The sequence below is a fragment of the Cetorhinus maximus genome, chromosome 13, assembly GCF_964194155.1.
Source record: "Cetorhinus maximus chromosome 13, sCetMax3.hap1.1, whole genome shotgun sequence".
Lineage (NCBI taxonomy): Eukaryota > Metazoa > Chordata > Chondrichthyes > Lamniformes > Cetorhinidae > Cetorhinus > Cetorhinus maximus.
Window position 1 is genome coordinate 44,312,030 of NC_135891.1, and position 14,540 is coordinate 44,326,569.

Consider the following 14,540-nt stretch of genomic DNA (forward strand, 5'->3'; position numbering starts at 1 on the left):
AGAGCAGGCACAAATGCCAAATGGCCTACTCCTCTAAGTCCTATGTTCCTAACTATCTTTTGTCTTGCTCTCCTTATCTTCAACAGTTAAGAGAAATGAGTTTGAACAGCCTCAACTGCTTTCCTAAATAGCTTTGCAAAGCACAAAGCTGTCTAAAACATGACGTGAAATGGATCTAATTTAACAGTCTCACTTCAGGCACAGCAGTGGTTGGCATAGGAAATGGAAAATTCATTTTGGTTTTGTAGAAGATACTGATGTGCCTGGGGTTATGCTGATATGGCAGAGTGTCAGCATTCTATTTGAAAACTACAAAACAAGTGAGTTACTGAAAACTCTGTAGATGGTTGGATGGGTTAGTTAACTGGTGTGGATGGAGCCTGCAGACCAGGAAGGTCCTGGGTTCAATCCCTGGTGAATGTGTAGTTAGCTGGTCTCAGCTGAGCTATTAGTGGAACCACTAAAATTAGCCTTGTGTTGAGCTGTGTTGAAGAGAAATATTAACTGTTTCTGCACCTGATTCCTGCGCAGTGATCTCATTCTGCTGGGCATTCCATGTCTATGGATTCTGGTTAGAACTGGATTAGGCTGAACTGTACTATCCCCATTCTCTTAATGCCAGCTGTCTACGTTCAAGCATCATGAATAGCTGCCTGTTATGATGGAATCTTATACAACATAAGATGGAGAGATCAGGAGAAAAGTAGAGGGAGAAAATAATTTGATCAATCAACTTGATTATCTTTTAAAGTTTGCTTTGTTAATTTAAGGAACAATGGAAAGAGTTGTCCAATGAAGATCTTGACCCACCTCCAGAGCATAGTCCTCCACCTCCACGTCCTCCAAAAAGGGCGACTGAAACACCCAATGGAAAAACACCAGCTCACAGGATATGCTTTACAGACCCAGATGAGAGAACGTGTAAAGAAAACATGGAAGAAATCCATGATGGCATGATGAACCAACTTACCAGGTCAAGATCAGAAAGGTATTTATAGGGACTCAGCCATCCTGACCAGTTTAAAACAATGTAAAATCATGCAAGTGGAAGTCATTATTGTATGTTTGAATTCATTCTGACATTTACATTATTCAAATTTGAAAGGTGTTTGCAGGGGGGAAAAGTTTAAATTTATCAATGCATAATAAGTTCATGCTAAGTAAAAAAAGAAACTGAAAAGCTGCCTTGAGGATATTAACTGAGCTTCCTGAATTTAGTCAATCATGAGTCAACAATTCTGCATTGCAACAGCGTTGTTTGAAAGTATCCACTCACAGTTAGGTGTGGGCAATTAGACAGAGAGTCAGTGAAACTATGTATTGTATTTGAGCCCAAAATAAAATTGATGCATTCAATAATTATTTAAAGGTAAATAGTTTGACTTTTTACCTGTTCTCTTGTAAATCAAAATTTGTACTTATTTTTCCACATGAGAAAGTAATTCATCTATTGTTTACATATCAATGATGATCCTGGGGAATCTAGTGCTATTGGCAGGGGAATTTGCTCAGGCCGCAACTGCGGATGGATATGACTGTACCAAATACTCACTTCCTTTTGCAATGTTTTTTCATTAATTATAAGTTGTAGGAATTCCTTTTTTATTGAGCTAACAATTGAGCCTTGGGCTGATGGTTTAGCAGCAACTTGAAGCAAGGTAAAAAGCAAAAGTGTCCAGTTCCTTTTACTTGTCTTAAGTATAAAAATCACTTCTGTCACTAATCTTTTTCTGAGTGAAAGTTTACTTAGTAATGTTCAGAATGGTTTAGCACGTTTATCCAACAGGTTTATCCAGAGAGTAAATGAATCAAGCTGACCAAGACAGGCCCACGTTCAATCTTCAGTCTGCTGGGATTCTGGTGGAATGAAAGGAGCGCTCCAATCGGTCTCAGCACCCCTGAGCTAGAGAAAGGGAAATTTTGACCTGCGCTTCTCCCAATTACTATCCAACAGTCCCTTTAGAAATACAATTGTGTGCCCATCAGTGGAGAGTAAAGTTGGGATTGGCTGTCATGCTTCCATGAAGGCATCATGACTGCCAAATACAAGGTATTGACCTGCATGATTTGCTGTGTATGGTCATATACCAGCTGGAGGTTGAGGGATTGGAATCCTTTCTGGTTGTAATATAGGGCAGAGTTGACCTGCGGTGCTCACAAAGTTTTACGCGGCAGTAATGGGAACCCTGCACCATGGGGAGGCTTGTAATCCTCTCAAAGCTGTATGCGCTTTCTACCAAGAGAGTATGAAATGTAGTCAGCTGAGCAGTGAGTAACAATGGACAGCAAACTGCGAGATGTTGTAAGTATCTCCAGCTCTAGCCTGGAAGGAGGCAAATGTGTAAAAGTTCATGGCCATGGTCACCCTCACGACCACATAAAATGCAGCCCTCATTCAGCTGAGATTACAGATGTGACTGTAGGAGCAGAAATAGGCCATTTGGCCCATTGAGTCTGCTCTGCCATTCAATGAGATCATAGCTGATCTGATAATCCTCACTCCACTTTCCTGCCTTTTCCCCTTAGCCCTTGATTCCCTTACTGATTAAAAATCAATCTATCTCAACCTTGAATATACTTAACGACCCAGCCTCTACAGCCCTCTGCGGTAAAGAATTCCACAGATTCACCGCTCTCTGAGAGAAGACATTCCTCCTCATCTGTCTTAAATGGGTGACCCCTTACTCTAAGATTATGCCCTCTGGTCCTAGACTCTCCCAGAAGGGGAAACAGCCTCTCAGTATCCATTCTGTCAAGCCCCCTAAGAATCTTCTATGTTTCAATAAGGTCGCCGCTCATTCTTCTAAACTCCAATGAATACAGGCCCGACCTACTCAATCTCTCCTCATAAGAAAATCCTTCCATACCTGGGATCAACCTAGTGCACCTTCTCTGGACTGCCTCCAATGCCCGTATATCTTTCCATAGATAAGGGGACCAAAACTGTTCAGTGTTCTAGATGTGGTCTAACTAGTGCCTTGTATAGTTTTAGCAAGACTTCCCTATTTTTATACTCCATTCCTTTTGAAATAAAGGCCAACATTCTATTTGCCTTACCTATTACCTGCTGAACTTCTAGCTTCTTGTGATTCATGCACGAGGACCCCCCCCCCCACTCCCCCATGTATATTTTTGTTCTCGAGGTACAGGTCACAGGGCAGCATATGTGTACAACATGCTTTGTTAACATAGCATTCTGTTGTTAATTATCTGAAGAAATGAGTAGTTGACATCACAAGGTGCAAGTTTTTTGGAGAAGATCAACCAATTTATTACGCTGGTCTAGTTTCGGACCATAACTGGAAAAAAACTGGTAACGCGTACCTGGACAATAAAGCTCTGTGGTAGAGTTGTTGATCATATTGTAATGAGTTTACAAGCAAAATAGGATATGGTTTCTATAATTGACAGTGTGCAAATGTTAGTTTATAGGATGTATTATACAATATAATGCATATAAGGCTGTTTGATTGCAAAGCTGCAGGGCTGTGTCTGTAGTTTCTGAGGCTGCATTGTAGGGATACGGTGATGTTTCTGGTGGGTTTGTAGGGATAAGATGATTTTACTAGGGTTTATTGTTGTGGTCCTGAGAACATAACATTCTGATTTCAAGGCCTTAAAAATTCAGGAGAAAGCAGTAAAACTGCCAATTAGATTTTGTGTGATGTACGTTGTGTTCTTTGTTGACAAATTAAAAATCTTCAGAAAACTGCATATCCTGTGACCCTAGCATACTTAATTCATAATGGCAGTGTTAATGCTAATTGTGCGATCTTTTATCCAAATCTGAAAAATGCCAATTATTTGAAATTCACAATATATCAGACGTACAAACCATCAATCAGTAAAATAAAATATGTACTGTTCTCAATACTTTCTTTTTATATCCTTTTAGTTCAGAACCTGAACTTCGGAAGAGGCATATTGGAGAAAATGCAGCTATGCCCACACAGACAAGAGAACAGATGAATTCAGGAAGAAAAGAGGATGAGGAGGTGGAGGAGGAGAAAAGTCCTTGGTTACATTGGAAACCTTTTGTGGTTAATGTATGTGTGGTGACTGCTCTTGCAGCTGGGGCTTACCTCTGTTACAAGGCATGCTTCCATTGACAAATACCCTAGAGGATAATGTATGTATTATACAGTATAGTAAAACAAAATATTTGATGTTTTTAAAAGCTGGAGGGTCCATGTCTTAAGAAGCAAACCTAGTTTCTGAGGCTGGAGCTTGGTTGTGATTATAGAGATATGATGATGATGATGCACTATGGTTTGTTGTAGTTCCATGGTCCCAAGAGCATAACATTCAAATCTCAGGGCCTTGAATATTCAGGAGAAAGCAGTAAAAATGCCAAATAGCTTTTTTTTTTGTGTGTGTGTGTATGTGTGCGCGCGTGTGCCAGGGTAGGGAAGGGAGGGTGTTGTCCATTGCATTCTTTTAATATTGCGAAATTAACCGTGTTCAGAAAAATACATGCCCTGTAACCCTAGCAAACTTAATTCATAATTACTTTGTTAATGTAAATTATGCCATTTTTTCATCCTAATGAAAAATGCCCAATATATTATTCTTTAGAAACAAAATGTAGCATTTATGTTAAACTTGTGCTTTATTGCCAACACCTTCCAATAGTCAAAAATATGTCTTTTCTAACAACATTTGGGCTGCATCTGCGGTGAAATTGCATTAATCTTAGCAAAGCTTTGGCTTTACATTGTCGCTTTTATTAAAAAGGTCTGCTAAGAGGCTTCCACTGCTGCTCAGGGTATCCCAGCAAAATAGACCTCTTCAACTGTGTCTGTTAAACATTTTGCATTACACATGTGCTTGCATTCTTGCACAAACCATCTGAAAGCAAAGTGAATTAACTGGCTTTTAGCCTTTTCCTATTTAGTAACCATATAATGGGGTAGAGGTAATACAACAAATGCAGAACACTTCCACCAGCATTTTTTACAGCTGCACCACATTTAAAACTTAAACTGTTACATCTGCAACTGAACACCTTTCACTCCATATTTATTTGTAACTGTAGTCATTTTTTTAGCCACCAATGTATTAAAAATATAGCATTTTTCATCAGAGCCTTGCATCAAAGGCTCATAGCAAAGTAAAATAAAATACCTCATGCCAGTACTGGAAGCTGACCACCGCCTGTCCTGTAAAGCATAGGGTACCAGTACTTAAACTGAGGGAAAATTGTAAGTAGTCAGTATATAGTTTTGTTGTCTTAAAATGAAAAGAATTGACGTTTTTGGATCATGTATATCAAAATACAGGGATACTAATAATATATGATAGGAAATAAGCGTGTAAGCTATAGAATTGCTTTGTTGAATGATTGTCAATGGCCTGGATGTATATTGTATCCTGGCAGTTATACATTGAATACCAGTGTAGTAGAATGCATGCAGACTCCATTAGCATCATTAAATATGAAATTGCTTGGAAGATGAAAGATATATATCTTAATTGCTACTGTGAACATGTGTTGCATATGTTGAAACTAATTGCATGATTGTTCTGGTTGGTGATAGTGGCAGTGGTTATGAGACAGACACTGAAAAATTAACCCTTCAGTGGTTGATTTCCATGATAGGTGTTTATATAAAAGCTAGCATACCTGTGTTTCAATCTATTATGGCGTGTGTGTATGTGTGTGTGTGTGTATATATATATATATATATATATATATTATAAAATATATATATATATAGTTTTTTTTCTAATCAGTGTAATTGAGATGTTTGTCACATTTCAAGTACATAGGATCTAGTTCAAACATTCCAAAATTGTCTCCAAGGCTTGTTCACATTTCACTTTCTGCTGTCTTAATCAGGACACAATTCTACAAGTGCTTAAGTTTGATGGATAAGGTCAACTTTGGAGGTAATTTTTTCCGGTATGACTCTCAACTGTTGTCCTGCATCTTCGTACAGGAATGTGACTGACTAATCTGGTGACTTCCTCTACATTACCAGTTCTTTGTCTGATTTGACACACTTTGTAGAGTTTCATCCAGAAAAATCTGCATTTTAAAAGCCTAGATCAATGTTAAGCTCTCTACTGGAGTATTATTCCAATTCTGTGTAGCAGAAGTGAGGTGTGAATAAACTCGGATTGTAAGATTTTAAACTAAAAGACTCTTGTATAATGTAGTTTGGTGTATGTACAGAAGAACTAAAAGGTGGGTGTATTGGTATACCTCTTAAATTACAAAAATGCTAAATAGCTGCTTTAATGTAAACAAGCTATTGAGCTGCTGTGCTTACATGCCTTAATTAAAAGTTTCCTTGGCTCTTACTCTTTGCAGCATGGTCATACCAATAAGATAATTGAACAGATTAAATAATTAGATTGTGGTATTGAACATTTTGCACATTTTGATATTATGAACAGACTGTGGACCATGAATAAAATGTAAATTTTCCACAAAAATTATTATTCAAGGAGCATGTAATGTTTAGAAGAGTTGATCTTTAACAATTTTACAAAGGAGTTGTGCTTATTCTTCAGTCGGAAAAGAAGTAAGGTGTGTACACCATTTGAGCATTGTTGAAAAAAGACATGTCTAAGCTTTTGGTCTTGCACCCATCAGGACACTCGCAAGAATGCCAACATAAGGGGACAAAACAACAATTTATACTGCGTGAAGAGAGTGCTGATTGTTTGATAAGTGGCATATTACACAGGCAGACAGAACATGTACATAAATTGCGCCTGTTTCACCTCAACAAAATAAGTGACAGCCAATTCGCTGAACTCATTCCTTAGGGCAATGCCTTGACCAATCTGGGTCAAACTGCCTGGGTTAAATGTCAAACAATGTTTGGCAGTTAACTGTCAGTCACTATCACCAGTGAATTCTCCATGGCAACACCTCTACTAATCAGAGTCCACTTGCCAACTAATCAGCACTCTTCACATACAGTATAAATTGTTGTTTCCCCTTATTGGTATTCTTGCGAGTGTCCTGATGAGTGCAAGACGAAAAGCTTAGACATGTCTCTTTTTTCAGCAACACTCAAGTTCTGTACTACCAAACCACTATGTGTACACCATTGTTTTTAGTGTTGTTCAGTATCAACATTGCATCCCAGACCCCCAGTTCATTACCTTTAATTAGATTGTGTATCATTCCAAATTCAATTTTCAATACATTTTGGAATGTAGATATGTTACCTCCAACTGGTGGACAAACATGTAGGACTTGGATCTCAAGGAATACCAGCCATTTGACGAATAGCATATGTTAAATATGAAAGAATCTTTGTCCCACAACCCCCCCCCCTCCCCCCCCCCCAAAACTCCCAGACAATTCTGTGTCTCTGGCTCAACTTGAAAAGAAAGGCAAAAGGTATAGTGTGGTGGACAACATATATTGTGTGGTCTGAGCAGTTTATATCCACCTTTTCTGATGCTAAAATCTGGCAGTGTGTGCAGCTGATCAGTAAAATAATATCAGTTACTGTGTATGGAAGTCTAATTCAACTTTGCTTAATTTGGAGTGATCAATATTGTCATTAGCAGAAAATGTAATCACTGACTTATGAAATTACCTATTTTTCATAAACCTACCTTTATGAAAATAACAGCTTGTAATTAGTATACTTGGTTTATTCAAGCTATAAAAAAATTGAACTTGCTGAAATGTGTGAAGGTGTATAAAGCTGTGTGTACTATCTTGAATTTTGGTCTAGAATGTCTAGCAGATTTTCAATGAACAAGCAAATAATCAGTATTTGAATATTACTGTTTATCATTTTGGGATCTTAAGTTAAAGGTTTAGGGTAACCCAAAATTTAGTGAGACACCGATTCTGCACAGGAAGTTATAAACGAGAGATAAATGGTCAACGTTGTGGAAGCTGTGTTATGAATTCTTTCATCATGATCCATTTGGATTAGTATTATCCATTATGCTCACTGCTCGGCACATGTAACAAATTGAAGCTGTTCATTTATTGAGCTGCACAACACTGAGTTATGTTAGAAGGTGCAGCAATGGGTATGGGTGTGACTAACTAGACTGCTTTTTGTCATCTGTCTCTAATTGAGCAAGGAAGAAACAACCACGTTCTTAGACAGGAGTAACCAATATTTATCAGAATATAGTTCAGTTGTCGGGTTTCGAATAATCTGGAAGCTGAAAGACCACTTGCTCAATGAAACAAGAACGGTGGTTGATCGTTTGTTACCTTCTCTGTTCCTGTTCTCCCTAGATGCCTCAATGATATATTTAGATCTGTGGGACTATTCTGTAGCGCTGCGAAAGCAGGCAGGACTTCAGAAGGACAGTGGTCCAATTACTCTTAATTTTCTTGAATCTAGTGAAACGAGATGCTAACTGAAGAACCTGGTTTTGTTTAGCTGGTAGTGAGTGGTTTTTGCAAAGCAGTTGAGGTGCATGAGCAATGGACAGTGCTGCATGACTGCCAGTAAGGGTTGAAATATGCAGTTTAAGCAAGCTGGGGCAGTGCAGCAAGGTCCAAAGTGCTCTATCTTCATCTTAGCTCATTTCAACAGATTATTGAAAAGAATAGGGAGCTATTGACGTAAAAGGAGAGATTACAGGAGGTTGACCATGAGCTAGAGTTCTATTAAATGTCCAGACACTGTTCAGAAATGGCAGGTGACAGAACCCAAGCAAGACAAGTCAGCGCAGAAGCCAATATGTAGGGATTTATCAACTCTTTTCCTTCCTGGGTCTCCTGATAAATCAATTCTTATGAAATAGAGACAGTTTACTCTTGAATTTAAAAAAAAAATAAATTAGAGCACACTGCCAAAGATAGAGCGCTTTATTTAGCAGATTGTCACCACCCTTTGAGACTATGTACAGCTTGCTTTGCTGAATAGTTGGATTGTAAAACCCATTTGAAGCTGTTCTCCTGACTCTGGTAATGAGTGTCAGTCTTGATTGCTAACTGCTTCAAACCTAAAACCTCAAACCTATTTTCAAAAGAGAGAGTGCATTTGTTTTATTAATATTGCATATATTTTGTATCATGTGGCAATATGGTACCCTGATTGCCGCAAGTTTGGCGAGCATTGAAATCCTATTGGACAACATTAGCTGAATACCATTCTTATCTAAATCAGTGTAATGGCTACCTCCATATAATGAATATTAATCTTGACCTTCTATTCATTTCATCAGGTACACTGAAATGTGTCTTTTAGATTAATAGAAACCAGTGCGCCTTTATTTAATCCCGCCTTTTTAAAAAATCTTATTCCAGCTTAAATCTTACAAAATGGATTTTAGTTTACCTTTCCAGCCCAAACATAATTATCTTTGGAGAAGTATCTTTCTGTATATCAGTGTATGAATTTCAAATTGAACCTGCTATTTTTCCCTCTAGTCATTGGCCAAATTAAACTTCTGGTTTAGTACCAATTGGAGTGATTTGTAACTCCAAACGTAACTTGCACACCAACAATCTAATCAAGGGACCTGTAGGAAAGTGCGAAAAAAAATTTAAGTATCCTATTGTAAACATGACTTGCAATGGGTGATCTATTGCATTGTTCAAAGTCTGGCTAACTTATTTGTCTTTTTCTTTAAACTGAAAAACATTTTGGTCGCAAAGTACCTTCTTGCCAAACAACTGCTATAGTTTGGTGAATGATGTGAACTAGCATCCACTCAAGTGACAGTATTGCAGTAGCATTGTCTGTAACATAGCATCCGATATAGTTCATCAATGAATCTTAACATTATGCAAGGTATTTTTCCTCTTAAGTAGATTTTTATTTTCTGTACCTTAAATGGCTGAGGAATAGGGAAATCTGTTCAGTATTTTATTTGTATGGCCTTACAGATTACACAATTTGTGTCTCGGTGTTGCTGAGAATTCTTCTAGGTAGGAGCACATCAGTGCTGCTATTTCTTTTTCTCCTGTTGTCTTCCCAGCAATGTGATTGTTTAAAAAAAATGGTTAACAAATCCTATAAGATCACACTAGTTTCCATAAATTTCAGGGATGTGTCTGACTTAACTGGAATTATTTTTGTTTTTATTGATGTACTTTTGGACCAAATATTTACAATTTTTTTAAAATATCAACGTGTTTTCATTGTAATATGTTGAACACACAGCTTGTTTTTATAAAATTTCTCAGTGGAATTGTAGCTTTTAATTTAAAATTATAAATTAATTGCTTGCACTAAGTGTTTGCCAGCTGCATGACTTCAAATAAAATCATAAAACAGAAAGTTTGATCATTGAATGTCCTCTCCTAAGTGCACTGCCAAACAACTTTCAATGCTAAACAGCCCACTCCCAGAATTATGAAATACAAATTCTGCACCATTTTTTTTACAGTTTGGTTTCTTTACATAAATTACAGGTAAGCACTTGGGAGCTAAAAAGTTGCACTTTTCTGTACCTATAATCTTATATAAAAAAAACATTTGAGATACACTGATTTTTTTTTTACTTGAGCTGGTGTGATCTTTTAACATGTTCCTACTTGACTGTTTCACATTTTATTAGCTTTTTGCCACAGAAGTAGTAAATAGCTTCTTGTGTTTTATTTTCTTGTACAGTATCTTGTAGACTAAGAATAACTGTATTGCTGTTTTCTAGGCAGCATTAGCTACTTCTGCATGTATTGATATTGTATGATTTTCTACGGTTTTATATTGTTCAACCATTTAACAAAAGGGTCTGAGGGCTTTTTGAGCATTTACAGACTTTGCAGAACCATTTTAAATTTTACAAGCTGGCCTTCAAGTGCACCACATAAATCATTAATGCAAAATAAAACCAATTTGAAAGCAAATCTCATGTTTCATCATGGTATATGTGACATTTTAAACTGCAAACTACAACACCTCCAGTTATAAGCTTAAAACCTTGGGCACCTCGTTTTAAAGCAGTGTGTAATAAAGCTTTTTTCTTTGATTATCAGTTATTAATCAAGAATTGGGAAGATTCTTCTGAGCTGATTTTTGACCTTTACAATTCTTAATATAGGGCTTTTTGCTTCACTGTCAAAGATTCTCCCTTTTTCAATTCCATGTGTATGTCCTCTATTACCATGCAGTCATTAACATCTCTGTAGCCATGCACAGCAGCTAATTTGCTATCCAAGCTGGACTGCACTATGTATTTCTATTTATTTATTTTTCTAATGTACAAATCATCTTTTGTGGATTTTTTTTCATGAGATGAGTGCCACTCGCATGGCCCACATTTGTTGCTCATCCCTAATTGCTCTTGAACTGAGTGGCTTGCTAGGCCATTGCAGAGGATATGTAAGAGTCAACCATATTGCCGTGGGTCTGGAGTTGCACGTAGGCCAGACTGCGTAAGGATGGCAGATTTCCTTCCCTAAAGGACATTAGTGAACCAGGTGGGACCTAGGCCTCTGGATTATTAGTCCAGTGACATTACCACCACGCCACCATCTCTCCACTCTACATGACTGTATAGCACGTTTCTCTCAGCTGCTGCACTTCAGATTTTTTTTTGCATGCTGCTACTAGGAAGATTCCAGGACCCTTGTGACATAACTTTTTTAAGAAAAAGTTAGTTGCCTTGGTTAGGCAAATCATCTCCTTTCTGAAACAAATTTTGAATCTTTTATTACCAGGATCTTCAGACACATTAATCAGAGAACCATAAAGTGAACTGGCCAGATTTCAACTACTTGTGAAATTTGAAAATTTGAGTTGAGCCTGTCGATAAGAATGTACGAATGACCATGTTTGTCAACATCGTCTTTCAATTTTACATTCTTCCACAAACCTACCTACCTAATCATCAGATTGATATTCAGGTCCGGATGTTGCCATTTTAATTGTGTCTAAAATCTTGTTTACTGGAATGAAAGGTATTTACAATAAGTCAATTTATTCTTCAAAGAACACAGTTAAACCATCTAAAGTAGATTATAAGATTTTGGGCAAGGGATACAGGGGTGATATGACGAAAAGCTTTTTTACATAGCAAGTGGCAATGGCCTAAAACTTGCTGCTTATGAGTGTGGTGGAATTGGTGACTATCCATGATTTCAAAAGAAAATTGGATAGGCACTTGAGAGAAATAAACTTGCAAGGCTACAGGGATAGAACGGGGAGATGGGATTTGCCACATTGCTCTACAGAGAGCCAGCATAATGGACCGAATAGCCTTCCTCTATGCTGTACTGAGCTTGAGCAATATCTTTGCTGAAATGTGTGAAGAACATGATTTTTGAAAAAACTTCATATTTAGGAAACTTTTACTTAATCCAGCTGCTGTTTTTGTCTGCTCGATTCTTTTTTTCAGTTTTTCATTTGCAGTTCACCTGAACTTCAGAATTAATACAGCCATCCTTTCATAGATTTCTCAAGATTTTAGCCTTATTGTCAGGTCAAAAATCTAATGGATTGCCTTAGAATGAATTAAATTCATCCTCATGGAAGTGGTGACTGGGTCTCAAACCATATCTCTTTGAACTAATAGTTGCAAAAAGTTAAATGATGGCATGCAAGAGAGATAAGGGGTGGGTGTGAGTATGGAGCACTCAAAATGGTCAGAGAAATCTAATCTTTGTATAACAGATGCTTAAAATCTTTGAAGTAATCATATGATTCTCCTCAATCTTTTAAGTCCATTCCTAACTCTCTTCATCCTGTCTACAACAGCTATTTACAAAACATTTTCATACAAAATCAGTTGTTTCCAAAATTTGAAGCCTTTACATTCTTGTCTTAACTGCAATGAAGCTTTGATGTGTCTCAAAATCTTGTAAATATAGAACTGTGTTTTGCTGAGATTAAATGACCTAAATTTCAAATTTTTCCCATCCTGATGGACATTTCTATAAACAGTGATTACATACTGCAAGTCTTTGAAATCTGTGCTGCAAATCTATAAGAAAGATAATGGACTAAGTAGTCAAATTCTGTATAGGCCAGTGTCAAACTTGGTTATGGAACTGATCCACATTAAGGTAGTATCTACTCTTTTCTGACTAAGAAAATAAGTCTCTGTTCCAAAAGTTAGACACCATAGGCTGCTAGCTGTGCATCTTAAAAGCCTTCAAGGAGGGCACAATATATTGTCTGTTGACTTCAAAGTAATTTTAGCCCAAATACCTGGCCTTGAGACTGCAGTTACCACATCAGGAATTCCTGTTTTGAATAGGTCCATAAGTCTATCTGCCACAATATGGACCAAAAGTATTATCCTGAAAAGATGACAAAACTGGGTAACTATTGACACATTAGTTTGACATCGATAATAGTAAAGGTGCTTGAGGGGATCATTACGGATGCAATATATAATGTCTTGGATATATTGGGGGCCCTCAATTTTTGTTTTGGCCATGTTAAAGTACTATCCTGGTCCTGCTCTCCATTGCTAAACCTGCTGACTATTTGATCATCATCCAGAAATGCAGGAGATTCTCTCCATCACAAGCTGTCATCTTAAACCACCATCCCATGTCGTCTCCAACCTCCCCTGAAGCAACAAGTGTGAGGAGTTTGGACTTTTTTCAAATAGTTCAAGACCACCTTCAGCTACCTCTGCTTTCCTACTTCCACATTCCCTGCTGCCATAGCCCTAAACTCAGGTTAAAATCTAGAAAAAAAAACTATCTCCTGCCTTTGCTGTACAAACTGTGTCCGTAATACGCACCTTTAGTTCCCTCAATCCTATTCCGACCAACCTATTGACCACCCAACTTCCCTCTTGACCCCAATGTTAGCTGATATTGTTACCTGCTTTAAATCTGTCATCATCACCCCCTCTCCCCTCAAAAAAACCAGCCCTTGATCTCTCTGTCATTGCGAGCTACTGCACCATCTCCAATTTCCATTTCCTCCAAAGCCCTTGAACATGGTGTAACCTCCCAATGCTACCTATCTTTCCCACAATTCTATGCTTGAATGCTTCCGACCGGGTTTCTGTCCCTGCCACAGTGCTAAAACGACCCTTACTAAAGCCACAAATGGCATGCATTGTGCCTGACCATGATAAACGAGCTGTCCACATTCTCCTTGACTTACCTGCTGCCTTTGTCACAATTAGGTACACCATCCTCCTTCAACACCTGTCCTCCATAATTCAGCTGGATGGAAGTACCTTTCCTTGGTTCCATTCTTATCTATTGAATTGGAGCTAGAGAAACACCTGCAATGTTTTCTCTTTCAAAACCTGCACCATTACCTCTAGCATCCTCCAAGGATCTATTCTTGGTTCCTCTTTTCTCACCTACCTTCAACCCATAGCTATCAAAAAACACATGTACCCTGACAAACTCAGCTCCATCGCATCACCTTTTTGCAATTCTCCTACTCTGATTTGTCACACTATCTGGCATCCAATATTGGTAAGCAAAAGCATTGCTCAACTTCAGCCCTGCCTTAGCTCATTTGTTAAAACCTTCATCCATGCCTTTTTCACCTCTAGATTTGACTATTCCAATGCTCTCCTGATCAGCCCCCCCCCATCTTCCAGTCTATTTGAATTTGTGCTCTTCCAAAATTCTGCCCATTTCTTAACTTGCACAAGGTCTCATCACCCATCTCCTGTGTTTGCTACCT

General features: G+C 37.9%; 1 protein-coding gene across 6 annotated transcripts in view; it reads left to right on the plus strand.

The window, feature by feature from the left end:
* Positions 1 to 4,359, plus strand: part of LOC144688587 (tyrosine-protein phosphatase non-receptor type 1-like) — a 114,144-nt gene extending 109,785 nt beyond the window's left edge. For all 6 annotated transcript variants that reach the window (XM_078555337.1, XM_078555338.1, XM_078555334.1 and 3 more), the window contains exons 8-9: positions 771 to 988; positions 3,896 to 4,359. In XM_078555337.1, the coding sequence (XP_078411463.1) occupies positions 771 to 988; positions 3,896 to 4,109 (432 nt within the window). In that variant the 3' untranslated portion in view covers positions 4,110 to 4,359. The remainder of the gene's footprint in view (positions 1 to 770; positions 989 to 3,895) is intronic.
* Positions 4,360 to 14,540: the final 10,181 nt, after the last annotated feature.